The sequence below is a fragment of the Phascolarctos cinereus genome, unplaced genomic scaffold (assembly GCF_003287225.1).
Source record: "Phascolarctos cinereus isolate Bilbo 61053 unplaced genomic scaffold, phaCin_HiC Scaffold_5;HRSCAF=322, whole genome shotgun sequence".
NCBI lineage: Eukaryota > Metazoa > Chordata > Mammalia > Diprotodontia > Phascolarctidae > Phascolarctos > Phascolarctos cinereus.
Genome location: NW_027555958.1, coordinates 54,283,590 through 54,307,234, shown reverse-complemented (window position 1 = coordinate 54,307,234; position 23,645 = coordinate 54,283,590). Strand labels below are relative to the sequence as shown.

The 23,645-nt window shown below is 39.3% G+C and overlaps 1 protein-coding gene across 3 annotated transcripts in view; it reads left to right on the top strand.

Moving 5' to 3' along the window:
* MAGI3 (membrane associated guanylate kinase, WW and PDZ domain containing 3) overlaps positions 1-18,192 on the top strand; it is a 219,012-nt gene extending 200,820 nt beyond the window's left edge. For 2 of the 3 annotated variants that reach the window (XM_021002032.2, XM_021002026.2), the window contains 5 exons: positions 4,842-4,944; positions 5,716-5,842; positions 6,626-6,769; positions 13,190-13,328; positions 15,014-18,192. In XM_021002032.2, the coding sequence (XP_020857691.1) occupies positions 4,842-4,944; positions 5,716-5,842; positions 6,626-6,769; positions 13,190-13,328; positions 15,014-16,101 (1,601 nt within the window). In that variant the 3' untranslated portion in view covers positions 16,102-18,192. Of the gene's footprint in view, positions 1-4,841; positions 4,945-5,715; positions 5,843-6,625; positions 6,770-13,189; positions 13,329-14,316; positions 14,408-15,013 lie in introns of all 3 variants that reach the window. The other variant, XM_021002040.2, reaches the window with a different exon arrangement.
* Positions 18,193-23,645: the final 5,453 nt, after the last annotated feature.

Below are 23,645 nucleotides of genomic sequence, written 5' to 3'. Positions count from 1 at the left end.
GGAAAATGTACTTGAATGGGAAGAGGCTTCTGGTAGGTAAACCAGCCTAAGCACAAGGGGATGAGGGCCTGTACCAGGGTAGTGGCAGTATGTTTTAGAGAGATGTTGCAAAGGTGAAATTGATAGGTCTTGGCAACAGATTGGAAGGGGGTGGGGGGAGAGACATGGGAAGATGGCGTTGGTACTTTAGACCAGAAGTGTGCAACATGCAGCTTGCAGGCCATTTACAGCCTGCAACATTCCTGAGTGTGACCCAAACTAGATTAAAATGTAATCGGGAAATAGTTAGCAAGATAAATAAAAATGCAATAAAACATAATAATGTTACATTTTAAAACTAAGTCAGTATTCAGCCTACAGGGATATTTATGTACAAATTAATGGCCCCCATTTCTATTTGAATTTGATACCACTACCCTAGACGATAATTGGGAAGTTTGGAATAAGGGAGGGTTTGGGGGGAAAATTAATGAAGTCCGTTTTGGATATGATGATTTTAAGATATCTATGGGATGTGCAGTTCAAGATGTATAGTAGGCAGTTGGAGATATTTGACTAGAGGTTGAGAGAGAAGTCAAGGTTGGACCTGTACATCTGAGAGTCATTTGCATACAGATGATAGTTGAAACCAGGGAACCAATGAAATCAAGTGAAATAGTATAGAGATTATGTCAAGCAGTTGCATGTATATACATATACACACACACACACACACACACATATACATATATATATGAGAAAAAACACTGCAAAAAGACTGTGAAGTGAGCTGGGCACAGAACAGAACAAGTGAAGAAAGGCAGGCTTGATTGGCTTCACAAATTGTACAGTTATTTTAGTGACCCCAAACTTCTCCCTAAAATAAAGGCCCATCTTTTTAACAATCTTCTCCCAGTAATATTGTATAGCTGCAAGTCTCCAAAAATAAAAAGTTGAAGATGACCCAAAGTACAATGCATGCTTGGATGCAATATGATACAAATGAGGGAAAGAAGAAAAAGAAGAGGAAAAGGAGGAGGAGGAGTTGCCATTAAAGAAACAAGTTGAATTGTTTATAAAAGATAAAATAGATCATTCTGAGTACATAAATTTTAAAAGTATTTACATGAGCAAAGTCAATGTAGCTATAGATTAAGAAGAAATTGTCAACTAGGGAAAGGTCAACATAAAATAGCTCTAATTAAGGTATCCAAGATATATAGGGAATTGGTACAAACATAAAAGAATAAGGACCATTCCCTAATAATAACTGATCAAAGGATACAAATAGGTAGTTTCCAAAAGAACTAACGGCTCCCAAAAGCCGTGTGAAAGAGTGAGCCAAATCATTAGTGATAAGACTAATGCAAATCTGAGATTTTGCTTCACATGCATCAGATTGGTGAAAATGACAAAAGATAAAATAGTACATGTTGGCTGTGTTGTGGGATGACAGCCACCCTAATGCATTCTTGGCAGGGCTCTGAATTTCCCTTCTGGAAAATAATTTAGAACTATACTAGAAAAGCTACTGAACTGTACCTTTTGGCAGCAATATCACTAGTGGGCATATACCCCAGTGATTTCAAAGATATGGGGAAAGGGCCCATATATACAGAAATTATGTATAGCAGCACTTGCTGACCCTGAAATGGAGATTAAAAAGGAAGATGTGGCTATCCCTTGGGCAGTGACTGAACAAATTGTATATGAATGTCTTGGAATAGTATTGCACTGTAAGAAATGAGAAAAGGAATAACTTCAGAGAATCCTGAGTAGTAGGAATTGATGTAGGCATAATAAAGTGAGCAGAATCAGAAGAGTAATTTATAAAATAAAACATTATAATGACAAAACTTAAAGACTTAAGAATTCAGTTAATTGAATTACCATGACTTTAAAGGATCTATGATGAAGTATATTATCCATCTCCTTACAGAAAGGTGATGGACTCACGATGCAGAAAAAGACAGATTTTTGGACATAGTCACTATATAGCTTGGTTTTGCTTGACTAAACCTATTTGTTACAAAGGTTCCTCCCCATTTTGGTCTTTTAATTGTGAAAGGTGGGGGAAGTAATAGTTGTTTGTTTTTTTAAGCCCATTTAAACTTTTTTTTAATGTATAAAAGAGAACAGAAACAAATTCAGGAGGCATAGACAAACAAAACTATTTTAAAAGTTAACCTGACAACTTTATTATATTCTTTTTAAAAATGTATACAAAATAAGAGGTATGGTTTCTTACATGCGATACTCTTGTTCTGCTGTATATGTGTAAGTATGCTTTTGGGTTTTTTGGTGTTGAAATTTATAATAGAAATAAATGAAAAACAAACATCTAATCTCTCCTCTAATCTTTAGTCTCCCATTATACAGGTTTCTCTTCTGCCTGTATTTCCTCATCCCTAAAAATCTTTCACTTGACTCTACTGTCTCTCCCTCTACGTCTTCCTTTTAATGGCAAAACTCCTTGAAAAAGGCATCTGGTTCATGGCCTCCCCTCTAATTCCCATTCCCTTCTCAACCTCTTGTAGTCTGGCTTCCAGCAAAACCATTCAACTGTTTTTATTTAAGTTGCCTGTGATCTTATATTTTGTACCCAAAGTCCTTTTCTCCATCCTAATCCTTTTTTAACTATACCGTTTTGTACTGTTTAGCCACCCTCCCTTATGTTCTCCTACCTATCTGATTGATTCTCAGTCTTTTTTGCTGGCTCATCATCCAGGCCTCACCTCCTTACTGTAGATATCTTGAAGGCTTTGTGCTGGACTCTCTTTCTCTTTTCTCTCTTTATGTTCAATCTTCTTGAGCTCTTCCTCTTAAGAGAAGGAATAGTGGCATGGATCTGGTGCTGGACTTGGAGTCAGGAAGATTCAGATATATGCTTTGCTGATATTTTATATCCTCCCAGTGGCATGTAAGGTCCTTGAGACCAGAGACTTTTTTCATTTTATCTTTGAATCCCCAGCACAGAGCATAGTGCCTTCTACATAGCTACGCTCTTAAAAAATGCTTATTAAAATGAATTGAATATAAATGCTAGCTACTTGTTTGTTTAATTGAATTAAAGAAGAGGGTGGCACAATGTCAAATGTTGCATGCAAGTCAAAAAGAATGAGAACTGAGAAAAGGCCAATGGATTTGTGATTAGGAAGAAGTTTATGTTGAAATTAAATGAATTTTGATGAGACTAGGGGAACAGAAGGCAGACTATTAGTGTGGTATAGTGATGTGACTGAATGAAAAGGTATTTGTTCAATCAATCAACAAGCATTTATTAAGCACATATTATAAGCCAGGCTTTCCCTGTGCTGGCAGTATGGTAGAAAACAAAACAGCCCCTGCCTTCAAGGAACTTATACTCTAATTGGGAATAATACATGACTAAGAAAGGTCAGAGAAAGATGTTTTGGTCTAGAAAGAAGTAAGAAAGGTGAGTAGAACAGTAAGGCAGCCCATTTTACCCCGTTTTCAGCTGCAGTGAGAATGTTGATTTAAATAATAGTTCTTAAAGCAAGAGGTGGAAGAAGGAGGCCGGGAAGGGGCATTGGGTATGCCCAACAGCAGGGAGCAAAATGGCCAGGCTGAAAGATGAGGGGAGTTGGGTCCAGGGAGTTCAGAGCTTCAAGAGGCTCCTGGGCATGGACTCTGGAGGTCAGGGTTTGAAGAGTACAGCATCAGTCAGCAGAGTGAAAAACGACTGGGATAAAGATAAAGATGCTTGCCCAGAGGGCTTCAGTGCTGGAGAATTAAGGAATAAGTGAGCAATTAAGAAGTGAAGGGAGGGGCAGCTAGGTAGAACAGTGGGTGGAGCTCCAGCCTTGAGTCAGGGAGAACCTGAGGTCAAATCCGGTTTCAGACACTTGATACTCATCAGCTGTGTGACCCTGGGCAAGTCACTTAATCCCAATTTCCTCACCAAAAAACAAAAAGAAGTGAAGGGACTAAAGTTGGTATCTTCCCCACCTCTTGGCCCTTTGCCCTGCATACAGTAGACATTTATTAAATATTTGATTGATTACTTGATATAACTCCAAAACAGGTTTGCATTTGGCACTTCATAAGAGTATCAGTTGCTACCCCTATATTTACAGTGAAGAATCAAACATTTTGTTTAGATTATGTTCCTGAGACTAGACTTTGTCGCTGTGGTAGTGATTGACTAAGTATTGGGCAGTGGTAGAAACATAGGCATCTTGACACATGTATCACAGAATGGTTTTGAAAATTGATCTCTTCTTGTTGTATACTGTCACATATGTAAAAGTAACCCAGTAACAGATTAATGCAAGCGTATCTTCATAATCTTAAAATTATGGAAACATGAACAAAAATGTTCCCTAAATTGCAGAAATAATTTATATTTTTGTAGCACAAGTTCTACAAATCAATCAATAAGCATTTCAAAGGGATTATGAATACTACCCATTCATACAGGTGTGTGTATACATATATGCATGAATATATATGCATGTATATGTATATATGTGTGTGTGTACATATGTGTAATGTATAGATACATATATATGTTGTAACATGCATAATGTCTTAGAAAAATGAAAATTCACTCGCTTTCGTTGCTTTTGATTCATAATCTGTGTGGTAATCAAAACAAGAAGAAAGAGGAGAAAGATTGTACAGCAGGAAACCTGTTCCTGTTGTTCTCATGAAACATATGCATTAATCAGAAACCACAGGGAAAGAAGATTCTCAGGTTCAAATTGTGGGCAGCTGACCTCAGCACCATTTATATTAAAGTCAAAAACTCAAGAGTCATTAGGCTTGTCTCAATGGCACACTCCTCAGTTTCACATCTTCATGCACAGATTCTCATTTCTGTTGTTTTCCCTTTTGACCAGAACATCATGGTCCACCATCAGGAACGAACTCGGCCCGGCAAAGTCCAGCACTGCAGCACAGACCCATGGGACAGACACAAGCTGGTCACACATCGGGAGACCGGTGAGGCTGTTTTTTCTCAAGTTGTTTTTTGTTTGCTGTATTTTTCTAGGAATGCACAGAAAGCAGTTTGGAACCAAAAATCATTTGTACACTCACCCCCATTCAGGTATATAACTAAATTGGCAAATTCTGTGATATCTAAAATGTTGTCAGAGATCCATGCCTGACAAATAGATGCTGGCAAGAATTAATAAAGCAGCATCTGGCTTCGCCACTATTGGACCTGAGATCTTTGGCAGAGAAACTCTGTCTGAACTCTCAGAGCCAGCACTGAATGATGCCATCATGCCTAACAGAAGTAGGGTTTACAGCCCTCATTTGTTGGTAGAGCTAGCTCTGAAACCAAATGTAGGTTGATGGAAATTCAGCAACATCATGAGGATTGATCCATACATCTTAGGAATACAATTTTTTTCCATATCTGTATTAACTTTGAGGCCTTTAGTTTTATTAATGAAGTCCTGCTTTTACTGATTTCAGTCATGCTGATGTATTTTGTTAAATACTATTTTGATAACAAAGGTTTAGGGATATGTTTGGGTTAATGTCCAAATTTTTATCTTAGATTTACATCATAGCTAGATAATGTTAGCATTTAATAATGATGAGAGAGTGGAGATAAGACATGCTGCCCTCTGAATAAAATAGAGGTAAATCTGCCATCACCCCCAGTTTGTCTTTCTAGTTTCCCATGCATTATACACATACAGAGATCTCTTCCCTTACTGAGGGTGTGAACTGTGCTATAGTCTTGCTTTCTCTCTCTTGCAGAAGTGGTTTAGAAAGTGAAATTGGGAAAGATGTTTCCACGACTTACAGGCTGTCATGGTCTGACCACAAGCATCTTGCCCAACCTGATACAGCTTTGATTTCAGTTATGGGTAATCGGCACAATCAGGTAACTAAAACCCATCCCGGTGTCCTGTACACCGAACTGATTGTTAGGGCTCCTAAGTCTGTGACATTTTTGAGATAATTGTACTCCAAGCAACTCAGAGTAGGTGATTATAAATGTAGAGGATTAGAATAAATACATTCCTTCATGAGTTTTTATTGCTACCCATACAGTTTTATAATTGACACTCTAAAAGCATACAAAAGTTAAGGAACTAATCCCTCTTCTGTAATTTACCATCTAATTGTGGAAAGGTAAGCTATTGGTTAAAAGTGCTTATGAGACAATAGGAGCATAACTACCCTTTCAGAGTTACTTATAGACTGCTTCAGGCTCTTCAAAATAGTGCCTTTTAGAAGAATGTCCCTACTTTTCCTGCTTTTTCTCCTACAACATGGCTAATGTGGAAATATGTTTTACATAATTTCATGTGTATAATGAATATCATCTTTCTTGCCTTCTCAGTGGGTAGGAAAAAGACAATTTGGAACTGAAAATTAAAATTAAAAAAAAAATTAAAGAGTATCCCGCTGTACACCATAAATGACTGCTATAGACGGTGAAATCTGATCATGTTCAAGTTAATTGGAATGATGTCATTACCTATTACGTATTTATTCATCTGAAAGTCATAGTTCTTTTCTACAGGAGAATTCCTTAAAAATGCGTTTTGAGTGTGGTTCCTCAGTTGTAAATATTGCCTTTGCAGCTTTTGGTTGTTTACATAACATTAAAAGGACATAAAAACAAGTTTGTCTTATTATTTTTCCTTCTGTATTGCCTTAGAACCTTGGTTGTTATCCAGTGGAACTAGAGAGAGGCCCAAGAGGCTTTGGATTCAGTCTACGTGGAGGAAAGGAATATAACATGGGGTTATTCATTCTTCGACTTGCTGAGGATGGTCCTGCCATCAAAGATGGGAGAATTCATGTGAGTTAGCTTCTATTTGCTGCCCTCTATCTGTGCCACCTTTTACATTTTGTTCTTCTTAAACTTCTGACATCTGAGACTAGAGAATAAATTTTCTAAGAAAAGCCACTGGTCGTGGGGAGTAGGAAAATAACTTGTCATTTGATTTTTCTGATCCTCCTTGGATTAGGATGGTCAAATTGCTTTTTTTCTGCTTAGTGAAATGTGCCAGTTATACTATTTTAGAGTTACGTTATTATTCACTTTGGCCAATGAGAGGAGACATTTTTTTCACTTACAGTTTAGACTTTTGAGAGCAAAAGAATTAATAAAAAGGACTTCCTGAGGGACTAATCATATTACCATGAACTGGAAGAGCCAGGACAAGTGGTCCTCAGGAACACTGCCCAAGGGAGAATTTTTCATTTCTCCATGAAGCAGCAAGATCTAGTTTTAAGGAACCAAGGTTTGTTTTATTTTTGTCAAGGATAAAAACACAAAGATGTGTTAGTAAGAGAAAGTGATGGGCTCATAGGTTTAAACCAGAAGAAGACATAATCGTGTCATCCAACCAGCCATTTTTACAGGTGAGGAAATGGGACCAAATGTGGGAATATAATGGTCTCCATTATACAGATGAGAAAGCTGAGACTGAGTGGCCAACAACTGGCCCATGGCCATGGAACTAGACGATGCCTCCTTTTTCTTCCTTATCGGAAGAGTTTCTTTTGTGTCCTTAAAATTTCAATCTTGAGAGCGCCTGGGTTTGCTTGCCTTGTCAATTTCAGTGCATGGGATCCTACTGATCCCCCTTCTAAAACTCTGCAGATGTACTGCCTTATCATGTGGAGCCCATGTCCGACTGTGTCTGGGTAGTATGTTCTCTCTCGGTGCGTTCCACAATCTAAGCTTGTCGCCCATAGTTGGTGGATCTGTGTCTAGACTTCTGAAGCCATGGCTTTTATTGCTGGCTCCTTTCTTGAATTTTGTCTTGGGCGCATTTCTGGACTTTTCCACTGCTGCTACAGTGTCAGGCTCCTTTTTTCAAACTCTTTGGATCTTAGACCCCCACCCCAGATGTCAAGGAAAATTACTTAACATTTAGGGCCTTGGTTCACATCTAGCATCTCCACAGAAAGAGGGAAGTAGAAGGTGCCCAGTGTAAAACGTAGATCAGGCAAAGGAGAACTATTTATTTCACATGTAAGAAATGCTTTAAGAAAGAATCAAAAATAGACATTTAACAAAAAAAAAGCCAAAACAACTTGAAACCCCAAGCAGTAACACAAGTCGTAACTATTATTATCTTCTCTTTGGAGGTTGAAACTTAGACATCTAAACATGAAGCAGATTGCATTTGCAGTACAGATAGGCACTGCACATTTCCCTTTGGCTTTGTACTGTCCCGGCATTCGTAACAGGTCCATAACTTCTGGCAAGCACCTAGGTTCCCCACTATCAGGGTTCAGTGCATGGACTCCAGTACTGTTTACCCATTTAATATCAAATTTTACAAAGGAACACTTAATTTGGAGTTATTACAAGAACAGTATTATAAACAATTCTCCTGCTTCCCATCACTCAGGAGATACAGTTAGATAAATTCCTACATAACGTTGGACCCACTAAGTCCATAGCCAGATATAGTGTGACCTCCAGATGAAATCTTTGTCTCAGCCACCACTGGGCTGGGGTCCCAAAGGTCACTATTTGTTCCTCTCCACCCTGATACCACACTGGCTACAAAGCCCAAACTCAGGAACGTCAGGCAGGAGTGCCCTCCTGACCTTTCAGAATTCTCAAGGTCAGAGACTCCAATCACTTCACCCAAAATAGAATAGAACAGACACAGAGGCCAAGGCCCATTCCACAGGGCCTCTACATTCTCTCAAAGGGGAGAAGGCCCCAAGGCCTTTCCCCTTATATCATTGTTTTTCACCATATAGTGAAGGAATCCAAGGACCCACAAACAAAAACAGGCAAAGAAAAAACGGCCTCAGGGGCAATTAGGTGGTGTGGTGGATAGAGCACCAGCCCTGAAGTCAGGAGGACCTGAGTTCAAATCCGGCGTCAGACCAAACACTTGACACTTACTAGCTGTGTGACCCTGGGCAAGTCACTTAACCCCAATTGCCTTCAAAAAAAATGGCCTCAGAGCCTAGGCCAAAGCTAACTCAGGCCCCCAGCTTTGGCTCTATAGACGATAGAAAAGAGGCTCCCCCTAACCATGTGGTGAGCAGTCTTTTGAAGGCACTCCTATTACTGTTACACATTATCACTCCTCTCCCAGAAGCAACATCTCTGCCTAGGGCAACCCCAGGAGACACATTCTGTCCATGTTCCAGAGGGATAGAGTAAAAGCAGTATTAGCTGAAGAATGATCACTGTCTTTTCCTAATTCCTTAGTATCTCCCTTACTTATCTTATTCCTTCTTAGATCTGTTTTCTCCCTTCCTTCCCCATCATTTCCCTTATTCCCCATCACAAAAAAAGGAACTAATTTTTACTTGTTATATTTACTGGTTAAAAACAACCATCACCTTTCTTCCATGTTCTTCAGTTTCATGTCTTTCTCAGAAATACTCAGTTGCTTTTAATTTGCATCTGGCTTTAGGTTGATTCTCTATCCCTCCTTCCCTACCTTTTTTAAATTGTTTTAATTTCCCCCCCCCATACACACCTTCTTAAATGAAAAATGTGTTTTGGGACAAAGGTTCATTAAGCTTCTTTTAACATTAGTTAAAAGATAAGGACACCTGGTGGTAAGTCTGTTTAATTACAAGTTTTGGTACTCTTATTTTTACAATAGAAAAATAGGCCTTGGAAAGATTTTGTGAGAGTTCTGTTAGCATCTTAAGATTTATAAAGAACCTTCCTCATAACAATCAACCCCATTTTATAGATGTGGAAAATGAGTCTCACATTAAGTGACTTAATTTCAACAAAAAATTAAGTTTGGCCTATATTTCAGGCTAATTCTACTAAAGTACATAACAAGTGAACAAAATATGTAATTACCAGGTAGCACATGACAGGGATGAGAGAGATCTCAGGCAAAGAGCCATAGGAATGTTGGCAGAAGACTGTAATGAGGAATAAATGAATAAATCAGAAAGCATTTACAAAAGCAAAGATGACCCTTCGTAGTTCAGAACTGGAAAAGGGGGGAAGGGGAAGAAAGATAGGGGACATGGGGAATACGCATGGGAGTTGGCAAGAAATCCAGGGAGTAAAGTGAATTGGCTAGAGCTAATGCCTAGATACAAAGAGCAACAGAAGCAATCACCAGTGAGGACAATGGGGCCCTGGGGCAGGAACTCTTGGTTCCAAAGGGTAAATTGGCAGAGGCTAGTCTCTGTCTGGTCCAGGTCTGAGACTGGTGAGGAGCCTGTGAAGAGTGCATAGAAATATAGCAAGACTTGTATAAAGTGACAGGGGTGAGGAAAATAGAACAAAAAAATACTACATGGTTGGTGACTACAACTTTATAAATGAGGACAATTTTGAGTAGCAGCAAATCTCAGATCATATACACTGGACAACTCTGGTATCATCTGGTACTATCTTAATAAAGCATATTCTTCTTTTAACTAGCAATAAATTCCTGAAGATATAAAATTATCATACTATCAGTTGGAAACTTTTTAATGATCTTTTGTTTAACTATTTTCAAATTGTGCTTTGAGAAGGGCCCAGTTGTTATTTTGTTGGGATTTCTATGCTGTGCCAAAATAATTTAGCATTAAAAATTTTTTTGTTAGGTTGTTTTCAATTCATCCTAAGGCTTACAAATATGTATGCTCAAACAAAACAAATTCCTACAGTGGATATTTCCAAAATGTTTTCTTTTTCTTTAAAATTGTTTAGTGACGGGGCAAGGGAATAGAAGGAAAATAAACACTTGTAATTAGAAAAAAAATAATAAAATTAAATTTTACAAAAGGGAGAGAATGGATGGAAGAGAAGAGAGAGTTGAGGAAAGGAGGCTTTGGTAATAATCCACCACTCTTTTTCTTAGCCAGTACCAGCCACCTTCCCTTGCATTTCTTTACATTATTTCCCTTGATATTCTGGACCTTTTGTTCTTCCAGATGAATTTTGTTATTTTTCTATCTCTATAAAATAATTTTTTGGTAATTTGATTGGTATGGCACTGAATAAGTAAATAAATTTAGGTAGAATTGTCATTTTTTTATTATATTAGCTCGGCCTACCCATGAGCTACTGATATTTTTCCAGTTATTGAGATCTGACTTTATTTGTATGAAAAGAGTTTTGTAATTGTGTTCATATAGTTCCTGGGTTTGTCTTGGCAGGTAGACTCCCAAATATTTTATGTTGTCTACAGTTACTTTAAATGGGATTTCTCTTTCTATTTCTTAACTGCTGGGCTTTTTAGTAATATACAGAAATGCCAGTGATTTATGTGGGTTTATTTTATATCCTGCAACTTTGCTAAAGTTGTTAATTATTTCAAGTAGTTTTTTTAGTTGATTCTTTAGGATTCTCTAAGTGTACCATCATATCACAGAGCTGCAAAGAGTTGAGGCTGTTTTTCGTGACACCAACCCTAAACTTGCCTCCTTGGAACTTCTTTCCTCTGGGGCCAAACAGAACAGGCATAATTGATACCCTCTAGTGCATCTCTATCCATATCTGTTTCCTTTTTAAATCACGATGCCCAGAAATGAACACAGCACTGGAAATCTCCTGCCTTGTGGACATTGAACCATTAAGTCCCGCCATAGAAGCAGTTATCAATAGTTAACTTCTCTCCATCTTCATCACAAAAATAGGACAAGATACTTTATAAAAAGCTTTGCTAAAATATAAACTATAGTCATAAATATTACCTTTATTTACTGTAGTAGTAATTCTGTCAAAAAAAAGAAATGAGGTTAGTCTGATGTGACTTGTTCTCCCTGAAACCATGTTAGCTCTTTATATTCACCATGTACCTTTTTAAATGCTCACCTAACCATCTTCTTAATAATTTGTTCTGAAATCTTCCCAGAAATCCAAGTCAAGCTCATGGTACCTTTCCCATTTACCATGAGTTTTCAGTATTACTGGAAGTGGCTCAGTAATCACATCTCCCATTTATTAAGTCAGTCTTGAAGCTGGGAAGATTTGGCTTCAGGTCCTGCCCCTCGCCCCTGCTTAGGCAGTGCATAGAGCACTGGGCTTGGGGTCAGGGAGACCTGAGTTCAAATTCTGCCTCAGATACTCACTAGCTATGTGACACTGGACAAATCACTGAATGTCAGGGTCAGTTTCCTCATGTATAAAACGAGGCAGTTGGACTTCATGATTTCTGAGGTTCCCGTCAGCTCTAACCCTGTAGTCCACTGACATCCTGGCTGTGTGACCTTGGACAAGTTACAGTCTGTCATTCTCAAGGAGTCTGGTCACCATGATGTCGTTTCAGGGTTTTGGGGTTTGGGATTTTTTTGGCAACTCGTGAAAACTGTCTGCTAAGGTGCAGAATGGTTACAGTTTGTCATCTTTACAGGGAGCACCCGCATTGACAAGATTGTGCATCCTTGAAGCAGAAGTATCTATACATTATATGGTTTTCTTATAAGCTTAGCAAAGGATCATTCCTCTCTTTGCACAGTTACAACCACAGTAGAGAATCATATAGACAATGCAAAAGTACATCTTCCTCATTAACCTATTCAAAGACTGACCTTCATAAAGTCCTGCAGCATCAGATAATCATTGTTTAGAGACTAAATTTAGAAGTGACCTTAGAAATCATATATTCCGGGGCAGCTAGGTGGTACAGTGGATAGAGCACCGGCCCTGAAGTCAGGAGGACCTGAGTTCAAATGCGGCCTCAGACCAAACACTTGACACTTACTAGCTGTGTGACCCTGGGCAAGTCATTTAACCCAATTGCCTTAAAAAAAATCATATATTCCAACCCCTTCATTTTATAGATGAGTATAAACTGAGACCCAGAGAAGTGGGGGAGGGATTTGCCCAGGTGAGACAAGCAGTAAGAAATGTAACCAGGACTCAGACCTAGTTCCTCTGAGTCCAAATTGAGAACACTTTCCATTACATTACACTCCCTTGGGTAGCATTTTCTAGGGCAGAGGGCATTCTGGCAGCTGTTGGAAAATACAGAAATAAACTTCAGGAGTCTTAATATCTAGACAGTCTCCTGCATGATTATATACCTTCTCTAATTCTTTGGGGAAAAAAAAAACGATTAAACTAGAACTTTAAATTACTCTAAGGTTAATTGTGGAACAGTAAGTAAAACTGGATGTTCTTTAATTCTGAGACTCTTTCCAATGTTCATCAGTTACCAAGGATGAATGGTCACCAGGGAATGGTGCCAACAAGATTCACTAACCAAGGATGAATGGCCCCAAGGGCTTTAAAGAGCAGGCCCACAATTGAACCCCACTTAGATGACTCTCTTCTTTCTAGGTTGGTGACCAGATTGTTGAAATCAATGGGGAACCTACACAAGGTATTACCCATACTCGAGCAATTGAGCTGATCCAAGCCGGAGGAAATAAAGTTCTTCTTCTTCTGAGGCCAGGGACTGGCTTGATCCCTGACCATGGTAAGTATGGAAGGGGTCTCAAGTGGTGCTTGAAGGGAACAGGCAGGGAGCTGTGGAGAGGGGGCAGCTGGTCATCGGAAGGAGGCAGGTGAGTGACCAACATGAGATTAGGTCAGGGCAACAGAATCCTAAAGCTAATTCCACAGGGAATTTGTTAATATTTTTGCAGTATAAGTGGCTTCAGATAGTACTTTTATTGGGGCATGGTATTGTAATAGGAGTTTTGGCATTAGAGAAAAAAATAGTTGCTTATGTGGAGAAACAAGCATAGAAGAAAAATAAATCAACTTCACATACATCCTGACAATGAAGGAAACTGCTTAAAATGCCATAGCAGTTCACACTTCCCTAGCACTTTGCAATATACAAAAGTGCTTTCCTCGTGGCACTCCCATAAGGTGAGCAGTACAAGTATTAGGATTTCAGTTTTGTGGATAGAAGAACTTGGCCTCCAAGAAGCCCAGTGATTTGGCCACTGCCTTTTAATGTGTCTGAAGCTTCTTTATGGGAAATATTGCTCAGTCTCCATCCTCAACATCATAACTGCCTCTCTTCTTTGGATAAATTAATAGACTATGAGCAAATGTAATAGATTTCCATCCAGTGGGGTGTTTGTCACCCGAGTCTTTCCTGAGTACAGTAACAATGACTGGTATAGCCTACTGTAATCAAGGAGCTGGACATAAAGAAGTGATAGACCCCGGACCGGGTCTACCATCATGCCCTAATTGCTTTCTTGGTATTTTCCAAACCATTTGAAAATGGTTCCAAGTCGATGGTGCTTGATGAAGCCGAATTGAGGAGAGTACCCACACTGCCTGATGCTTTGGGGGCAGAGAAGGAGATGTAGATGTGGCTTTTTCAGTTCCCTTCCAGTCCTATGATTCTCTTTCATGTTCTACTCAAAAATCACAATCCTGGTGACGTCTTTGCTGACTGCTCTGTGTTTTTTGTACATAGTCCTAGGCTTTTTCTCTTCCTCCTTCAGGTTTGGCTCCTTCCGGTCTGTGCTCCTACGTGAAACCTGAGCAACATTAAGGCTTTCAGGGCTTTTCTTGGTCTTTCCTTAAAAAGACTTGGTAAATTTGCATGTCTTTTGATTCATTTCTCTCTTTATTTTTTCTTTTTAATTAAATACAATAAATCTATTCCTCCCCTCTCCTCCATGTTTCAGTTTCCTTTTTGGCATTAAATTTGACAGCTTGTTGCAAGGGTTATTATTTACAAGTTCCTACCACTTAATCCCAGAGGCTTTATCTACCTGGTTACCAGTTTGCAAATGAATTATACAGTCCTTCTACACTCTTTAGCAAACAATTTGACAATGTCTTAAAGGCTGAATATTTACGGACAGCAACTGAAAGTTAATTTCCTTACACACTAGACCTTATCATTAAAGCAAACATACTTACCATATTTAAATACTTCATTTCCCAAAACTGCTGCCTTGACGTTATTTTTCAAATATACTTCTTTTAATGATTAATTTATACATACATACATACACACACACAGAACTGTGGTGTTCCAGCAGTTGCACATTTATATATCTTCAGATAATATACTTATAAGCAGAGGTTTAAAATTTTAAGATACATTTAAAAATTGCTGTCAAAGTTACATAAATTTTTCAGAAAAGAAAATAATGCTCTATAATCAAATTAGTTTTATTTATTCATTTTTAGGTGATTGGGATACTTTTAATCCTTCATCTTCAAGCATAATTTATGATGAACAGTCACCATATTTCCCATCTTCACATTCTGCTTCTCATGTACCAGTATCCGAAGAAGCTTTAATGAGAGTTCAAATATGTGAAAAGGCAGAAGAATTAAAGGATACTCTGCCAGTAAAGAAAAGCCCTCTAGATGAAAACAATTCTGAAATAAAGCATCAATCTTCTGTCCAAAAAAATGTGAATAAAAAGGTTCTACCCAGTAGTCAAGAGCACAGTGAGAAGAAAAATCTTCAGGAAGTTGTATATGATGCTGTTGCAAGAAGAGGCAGATCTATTAGTCCCAAAAAATCAGTTAACAGACCTTCAGGAGAACATGGAGAAAAAATAACCAGTCCTTTAAAGAGTGACCCAAAAAGAAGACCCAAAGATCGGTCCCTGAGCCCCAGAAAAAGGGAAAATAAAAATTTACAAGTTGGCACCAATGAAAGTTCCAGAAGAGATAATTCAAGAAAACCTAGAGGAAGATCTGCTAGCCCCCAAAAGCAGCCAAAGATGGAAGTAATTAGAGACAAAATAAACTCGAATGCCGAGTTGCAAGAGGGGCAGGGTAGAAGAGCTGGTGAGAACACTGAAATGATCAAAAACGAGAAGGAAAAACCAGGTGTCTCTAGGAAAGATCCAAAGCAAAACCCCTCTGGGAAAAATGAAACACATTCCCCAGAGAAAAAAAGCCAGAAAATGGATGAAAAATCTCTTCCATCCAAAAGAGCCAGTGAGCCTGGCAGCAAAGTAGTAACTGATCATGAAAAAGGAAAGAAAGCAAACTCCGGAGACACAAGTTGTAACAAATCCAAACCAGGACCAAGCAGCAAAATGTCCAAAAAAACACTGAAGTTAGAACCTGAAGAGATGGTCATTCAGAACAAGGCAGGAGAGCACAAAGAAAAAGACCCAGAGAAAGTGGAGGCAAGAAAAGAGAGTGATGGGTTAAAACCTGGAAGTACTTCTCCAGTTAAGAAAGCCCCAATAACTCCTGGACCTTGGAAAGTGCCGAGCGCAAGCCGAGTCCCTGGTGTGACTGAGAAACGTCTCTAATTGTCTGAAATTGAAAAGAAAAAAATGTTCTTTTTTTATTGTTGTTTCAAACAAAAGCAGGGTTTGGTTTGGTTTGGTTTTCCAAAAAACAGTCTGAGAATAGACGTAAACTACACATTTTAATTTGATCACTAAGTTAACTAAGCTGCATGAAGGACTTGCGGGATTGCTCAGAATCCGCTGGCCACCCCCTCCCCCGTCCCTCTGCTTTCTCTCGTCCCTAGCTGATGTCCCTGGACTGCAGGAAGGCGGAATACTGCTGCTCGTTTGCCATTGCACTTCTGAGGCTTTCGGATCGTATTGTGAGTGTCTGAACAAAATGATGTCGATATTGCCAATGTGACCATGACTCATGCCTTGTACTTGTGCCAAGTTATCTACTGTATCTTGTCTGTTTTAGCCTCCTCTGACATTTCTGCAGCAATGGAAAAGCAAGATTTGGCTTGGAAGTCGATGTTTTCAATAGCATGTTGCATGTTTACAGAAAGAAATATTTGCGTTCTTGCTGATCATCAAAGAGGAGGTTCTGTTAATTCGTCATTGAAAGGTGATAATGGTCTCTTTAAAAAGCCACTGATAGTCCCCCCGAATTGGCTTTTTCAGTTGATTTTCTTTTAAATAAAGCCCCAAACCACCATCACTTTTAAAGGAAAAAATATATTGGTTCAAGCTGGTGTTCTAACTTCTGCAAAACACTTTTTTTTTCTGTCTAATCAGTTAAGATGCTTCCAACAACTCTAACTGTAAAAATATGTTGTTACCTACAATTTTTTGGTCCAGAGTCATCAAGTAAGTACATTAAGCAATAAAAAGCTTACTTCCTTTTTTCTTAAGCCTGATATAGTTAAGGTACCACAGAATCACCCTGCCTCTTTTTCATTCATTTCATAATGATATTATAAAGCATGTGAAATATTTCCTGTAACTGATTAAGGCAACATACTGCCACTTCTTTGTTTTTGAATAGTTGGTACTAAAAATCATTATACTTTAATATGGACTTTGGTTGAAAAAAATCAAGATATTTTGCAGGCTTAGATGGGGCTTCAATCATTATACCAATATTCAGTTTATTTGATAACACTTCTATGAGGTTCATCATTTATAGAAACTCCAGGAGCAAGAGAACACTGACATGGACTTCAAAGAGTTCCTTCCTCAGGGTGTCCTCCCAAAGAGGAAAACCAAAAGAGGCCCCATCCAATTTGCAGATAGCAGGGTAGTGCATATCGAGAGTAGAGACCACTTATCTACTTGGGCTTTCGTGTTAAGTTTTTGCAGATACCAACTTCTTCATTAGGAGATGTGTACTCAGCTTGTGTGCATTTTTTAAAAATCTTAGAGTCCAGTCAAACAAAACTAGCTCGGTTGGAAGGTAGGGCTAGGTGCAGTTTTAAATATATAAAACAGCTGTAGGTTTTTTCAGTTCCCTGAAACGACATTCAGTAGTAAATATAAATGAAAAAATACTCTCAGAATACGTAGTTTTTATGGGGCATTTTACTTGTCCTATAACAACATCATACTCAGTCCATCTTGTTGCTACAAGATACACCATTCACAAAGCCTTCTCTCTTAGAGTCTGACTGTGAAGCTCTTTAATATTCCCGAATTTAACCACTGTAGATATGAAATGTCTCCTTGGATCTCTTTTTCATTAAGAGTTATATGCACACACTTCTCATAACCCTTTGATTATAGGACAAAATTAGGAGCTATGCTATAGGCTAAGCATTAGTGCCACCAAAATGGTTTCTTTTCCCTGTCATCCACAACTCTACAGTGACCATTTCTTTTGTTGTTAATTGTGGCATAACTTCGATGTCATATGTTGTCGGTCTGGTGTGGCTCTTCCTTTCTAAGAACCTGTCTCTGTACTTAATGTATCATGACTTAGCAACATGGCCTTGGAAAGCTAAGCAAAAATGGACGTGCTGGTTGTAAATGTTTATATATTGTACAGTACCTTTATATATACTTGAGGTTCTGATTAGAGAGAGAGAACTGTAAATCGCTCGTTATTTTTTATATAGATAATATTAAAAAAAAAGTTCATGGTCTTTGGTTTATTCTATAAAATGCATTTGTTGACCCTTTTGTATTACTGTAACGTTCTCTGTTAGAGCCCTTTATTTAGGCAGTCGAAATTAATCACACATGCAGATTTTGTCTCTCCAAAATAACAAATGTTCACAGGTCTTATAGGAAAAAAATAGTTGTAATGAAAACTTTGCTTCTTTATAAGGCTTAAGATTAAATCACTGAGGTGCTTTATGGGGGCTTTATGGTGTAGCTGGATCAAAAATCAGGAGAAAAGAAAACCCCTCTTCTGATCTTCCCAACTGTATGACCACGGGCAGATCATAGATTCAGAACTGGAAGGGGCATTAGAGTCCATCTCTAGAAAAGGAAACTGAAGCTGGAAAAGGATGACTTGCCCAGGGTTATATAGCTACCGTCTAACTCATGATTGGAACTCAGGTCTTCCTGACTCCAAGTTGTGCTCTGTGTTTTGGGCCCAGGAGTCACAGTCCCTCAAAAACTTTCGGTTTTTTCACACATAACATAAGAATCATAATACCCATAGTACTGACCTTATAGGATCAGATAAGAAAATGCATAAAAAAGTCTGTGTGAATGTCAGGTCTTCACATTTTTATGTTTTTCAGCATCAAAGAAACAATCTAGCTAGCCATTCGCTCCAGCTCCCCACTTTTTGGGGGGAGGCCCCAAAGTCCTCTTTCTATGAACTGTTTAGAGCTTATAAGGGGATTGATGGTTTTTAAATTTTTTTCCCTCAAATTTCCTTATAACTACATACTTTAGTTGACTGTGTTTGTAGATAAATACAATTTCCACAGGGCATATTTTATTTTAAAATGAAAAGGTTCTCCATTGTCCCATTTAAACACAAATTTGACTCCTTGTCAAAAGCTCATTTCCAGGTACATACCTGAGGGAGAGGAAGAAGGGCCTTCCTTACTTTGGCATGTGTTTGGTACAGAAGCCAATCCCAAAGTGCCAGGTCCAGCCGGGGACACAATAGGCCTATTGGGATGAACGACCAGCCATCCTAGCCAGATGAAACAACACACTCCTAGAACAAGCTAGAATTCAATAGAACTCTTTTTTAAATGAGCATATATTCTCACCTTTCACACTCTGGGGGATTTTTTTTTTTTTTGGAAAGCTGATCAATGATGTTACTAGACAGATGAAAATGGACTGATACCTTTAAATAGTGCCATTTGCCCGCCTGGTTACAGGAAGTTTCACGGGCAGAGCACCTTCCCTCCCCCTCTTTCCTCTTGCTGGAATTGGGAGATACAGTGTCCTGTGGAAAGAACAGGAAGGAGGCCACTGTCACTGGATTATAGAGTCAGTCGAGGAGGGTGCAGTGTAAAAAGACTGGAAAGGAAAGAGGGAGCCAAGGAGTGTCCCATTTGGGGATAGCCTTCCCCAGTGACTCACCACCTTAAGCTGAAGCATGATCATGCAAAGAATGGGGACTGCTCAAAGCACCAATGATGCCTAGGCTCCTAGATGAAGAGTTGGAACTCCCCGTATTTATAGATGAGGAAAGATTAAGGTTGTTCCAGTAGTAAGTGACCAAGCTAGGATCTGAGCTGAGGGCCTCTAGCTCTAAATGGTGGCCGTCCTCTATTGGGTCTAAATGATACAAAAATTAAGAAGAATGAGAACAAGCCTCACAAAGAATACATTTCTGCAAGGTCAAAGGAATATTCTAAAGTAATTTGACACCATCCTTAACATACACTGTAGTCTGTGAAACACCATTAACTTTTTAAGCAGCATATCTTTAGATAGTTCTTTTCTGGTTATGCATTTAAGGTGTTTATTTTAGTTCATAGAATTACAGTGTGCTTCAAATAAGTCATAATTCTACGAAAACTACAATTTCTATTTTAGATAGCAGAATTAGTTTTCAGGTGCCCACCAGTTTGGATCAGCTTTTCTGTTGCTATGCAACCTTTGAGGCTTAACTGACATAAAAATGTGAAGAGCTATTTGTGTTCATTTGGTATTGAAATTCAATCCATATGAATGGATTTGAATTCTGAAAGCTTTGGGACTGTAACTACATGCTGGAACGGTAAGATGCAAATAGAAATTTCAATCTGGAGTGGCAGTGCTCTCCTTATGTTTCTGAATACAAATATACATATATGTTACATGTATGTGTACATATACACATACATACATATGTACATGTACACATGTATATATATAATATCTATCTTAGAGGTAGATTCATTTAGTGCAACACCATACTTGATTAACTTCCCTCTACAATGTCCCTGAGAAGTCATCTTACCATTGATACTACTTCAGTAATCCCCTCTACAATATCAGGAAGCTTTCACTTGATATCCAGTGATGGGGAATTCACTATCACAGGAGATTGTATACTCTAAGAGAATGGGAAAGGTTCTCAGCCCCAGGATGAGAGTTCCAAAGGTGAGTGGATTAACTACCCCATACAGTTAATGTGGCCTAAAATTTTTTCATGAATTTGTCAGGCTCTAATGAGTATGTAGTTTGCAGACCTCACCCTTTTCCTTTTGGACATTTGTCCTCCAATCACATTCTTCAAGATATTTCAAAAATCACTGACAGTCACTCAGTGATCACATCTACCAGCTCTTTCAGTATTCTAGGATATCATTTGTTCAAGGTTGGTCCTGCTGAACTAGCCTGTAATGTTTACACTTCACAGGTACTAAATCTCATTGTCCTGAGGACTGCTGTTCTGTCCCAACTCTTGTTTATTTTTCCTGTTCTACATTCTCCCTGAGGAGATTTTTTTTTGTCTTGTTTGGGGGGGGGGCGGAATCTGGTAAGCTTGGAATTTTCTGGCCTACTCCACCATCTTCTCAGAATCCTTTCTCCAAAGGACAATGTTGAGGTATATTGTGGGTGTCAATAGACTGCAACATATTCCTAAATAGGAATTGTGAAGGAGAAATAAAATAAATGACATGACCAACGAGATGTATGATTGAAGAAGGTGGAGGTGCCATCATGCAGTGAGAACACAGAACCATAAGAGGGCATAAATGCTCCTCGTTATCCCACAATTTAAACAGATGTAGAGGAGAGGAAGGCCCCAGCATTTAAGAACATGGACAAAAGTCACACAAAGAAAGAAAACATGGATGGATTGCAGTCTGCACCACTGGAGGGCATAGCTGCACTGATGAGATCATGGAGCCTTTGAAGTACCAAAGTAAGTTTCTACTGAATAAATATTTGTGTGTGTGTGTTTTAACTCCAGTCAGAACTAATAGTTTGGAATTTGGACGAGGCCCATTTGGCCATTGCAGACTACTACATATGGGCCATAATATAGATTAACAAAAAAATTACACACATATAGCATTTTCCTTAAAACAATACCATGAAGTAGGTAATACAGGTGTTTCCCCCATTTTATAAATAAGGAAATTGACTTAACTGTGGTTACACAGTTAATAAGTGATACAAATTCCAAGTCATGTCTTCTCTCAATGATTTAAATAAAGTCATCAGTGATATGCTTATTACATATGCAGATGATGCCAAGTTGGAAGGGACAGCTAACACAATCAACCAACAAGCATTTACTAAGCACCTACTGTGTGCCAGGCACTGTGCTAAGAGCTGGGAATACAAAGAGAGGCAAAAGACAATCCTGCCCTCAAGGAGCACACAAACATGCAAACAAATATATTCAAAGCAAGCTATATACAGGACAAATGGGAAATAATTGTCAGAGGGAAGGAACTAGAATTAAGAGGGGTTAGGGAAGACTTCCTGTAGAAGATAAAATCTTAGTTGGGACTTAAAGGGATCCAGGGAGGTCAGTAGTTGGATGGCAGGAGGGAGAGCATTCCAGGCCTGGGGGACAGTTAGAGAATATGCCCAGAGCCAAGAGTCTTGTTCATGGAACAGCCAGGAGGCCAGTGTCACTAGCTTGAAGAGCACATGTCAGGGAGTAAGGTGTAAAAAAAACTGGAAAGGCGGGAGGAGCCAAGGTTATGAAGAGCTTTGAATGCCAAGTAGAGTATTTTGTATTTGCTCCTGCAGGTAAGCCCTTGGAGTTTTTATTGTGTAAGGGGATGATATTACCAGTCTTGCATTTTAGGAAAATCACTTTAGTGGCTGAATGGAGAGTGGATTACAGTAGAGAGAGACTTGTGGCAGGCAGGCCCACCATCAGGCTGTTGCAATAATCAAGGCATCAGGTTTAGGAGGGCTTGCACACAAGGTATGACTGAGGATTTCAACAGATCTTGACAGATGACGACAGGTGGCCTAATTGAATTAGGCGTAACACATCTGGCCGATTGCGTTCACTTGTGGGCACCACGTTTAAGGAATGACATTTGTAAGTTAGCATAAAAAGGTCAGTCAGGAGTGTAAAAGAGCCTTAACTTCATGCTCTGTGAGGATAACTTCAAAGATTTAAGAGATGTTTAGCCTGAAGAAGGGCTGATTTAGGTAGGGGCCAATGACAGCAGTCATGGTATCTGCAGGGATTTCACTTGTTTGGCCCCTGAGGGCAGAACAAGAAAGAATTAGAAGTTGCAAGAGTAAAGAAAAACTTCCTAATAATCAGACCCGTGCCAAAGTGGATTGAATTACTGGCTGCCTTGAGAGATGTGACTTGTACTTCAGGGAAGATCTCTGATCTCTCTTGACCTCCATCCGGTTCCACAACCTTCAAATCCTCTCCTTCCCTCTCCCTGCATATTCACTTAGTTGCCAAATCGTGGCATCTTCTACATCCAAAACATCTCTTGTTATCTGACCCCTTCTCACCGCTCACAGTCAGCACCTTCATCCACGACCTCCTCCCTTCTCACCAGGACTGTCGCAATAATCTCCCTACTTTGTCTCTGCCCACCCCCACCCTCCACCCTCCCCTGTCCCCCGCTCCAAATCATCCTTAATAAAGCCTGCACAGGTCTGACTGTGCCATTCCCCTCTTTGAGCTCTAGTAACTTCCTGTTGCCTTCAGGATAAAAGAGACTGCTCTACAGCTCTCACAACCAGACCCAATGGACTTTTTTTCCAGCTTCATTATATGTTGTTACCCTGCCCAAGCTCCACAGGCCAGCTAAACTAGCTTCTTTCCTTCCTCCAAGCAGGATGGACACTCCCATCCTGCCTTGATGACTTGGTGCTAGCCATTCACTCTCCCCTCTTCCTCTGAGAATCCCTTACTGCCTTTAAGGCCCAAGGTCTACCTTTTCAATGAAGCCTTTCCTCACTTCCCTCCCAGATGCTTCTGCTTTCTGTTCTGTGTTTATTCTGTTTATATGGTTGTTTCTTCCCCAACAGGCCCCTGAGAAGCAGCGTGATATAGGAGAAAGAGGCTTGTCAGAGTCAAATGACGTGGGTTCAAATCCCAGCTCTTCCACTGAATCTGCTGTGCAATGTTAGGCTTGTTAACCGCGCTGTGCCTCTGCTGGGTCATAGGTAAAAAGAGGGGGTTGGACTAAGTCAGGGGTTCTTAACCTCTGTGGGTCACAGACCCTTTG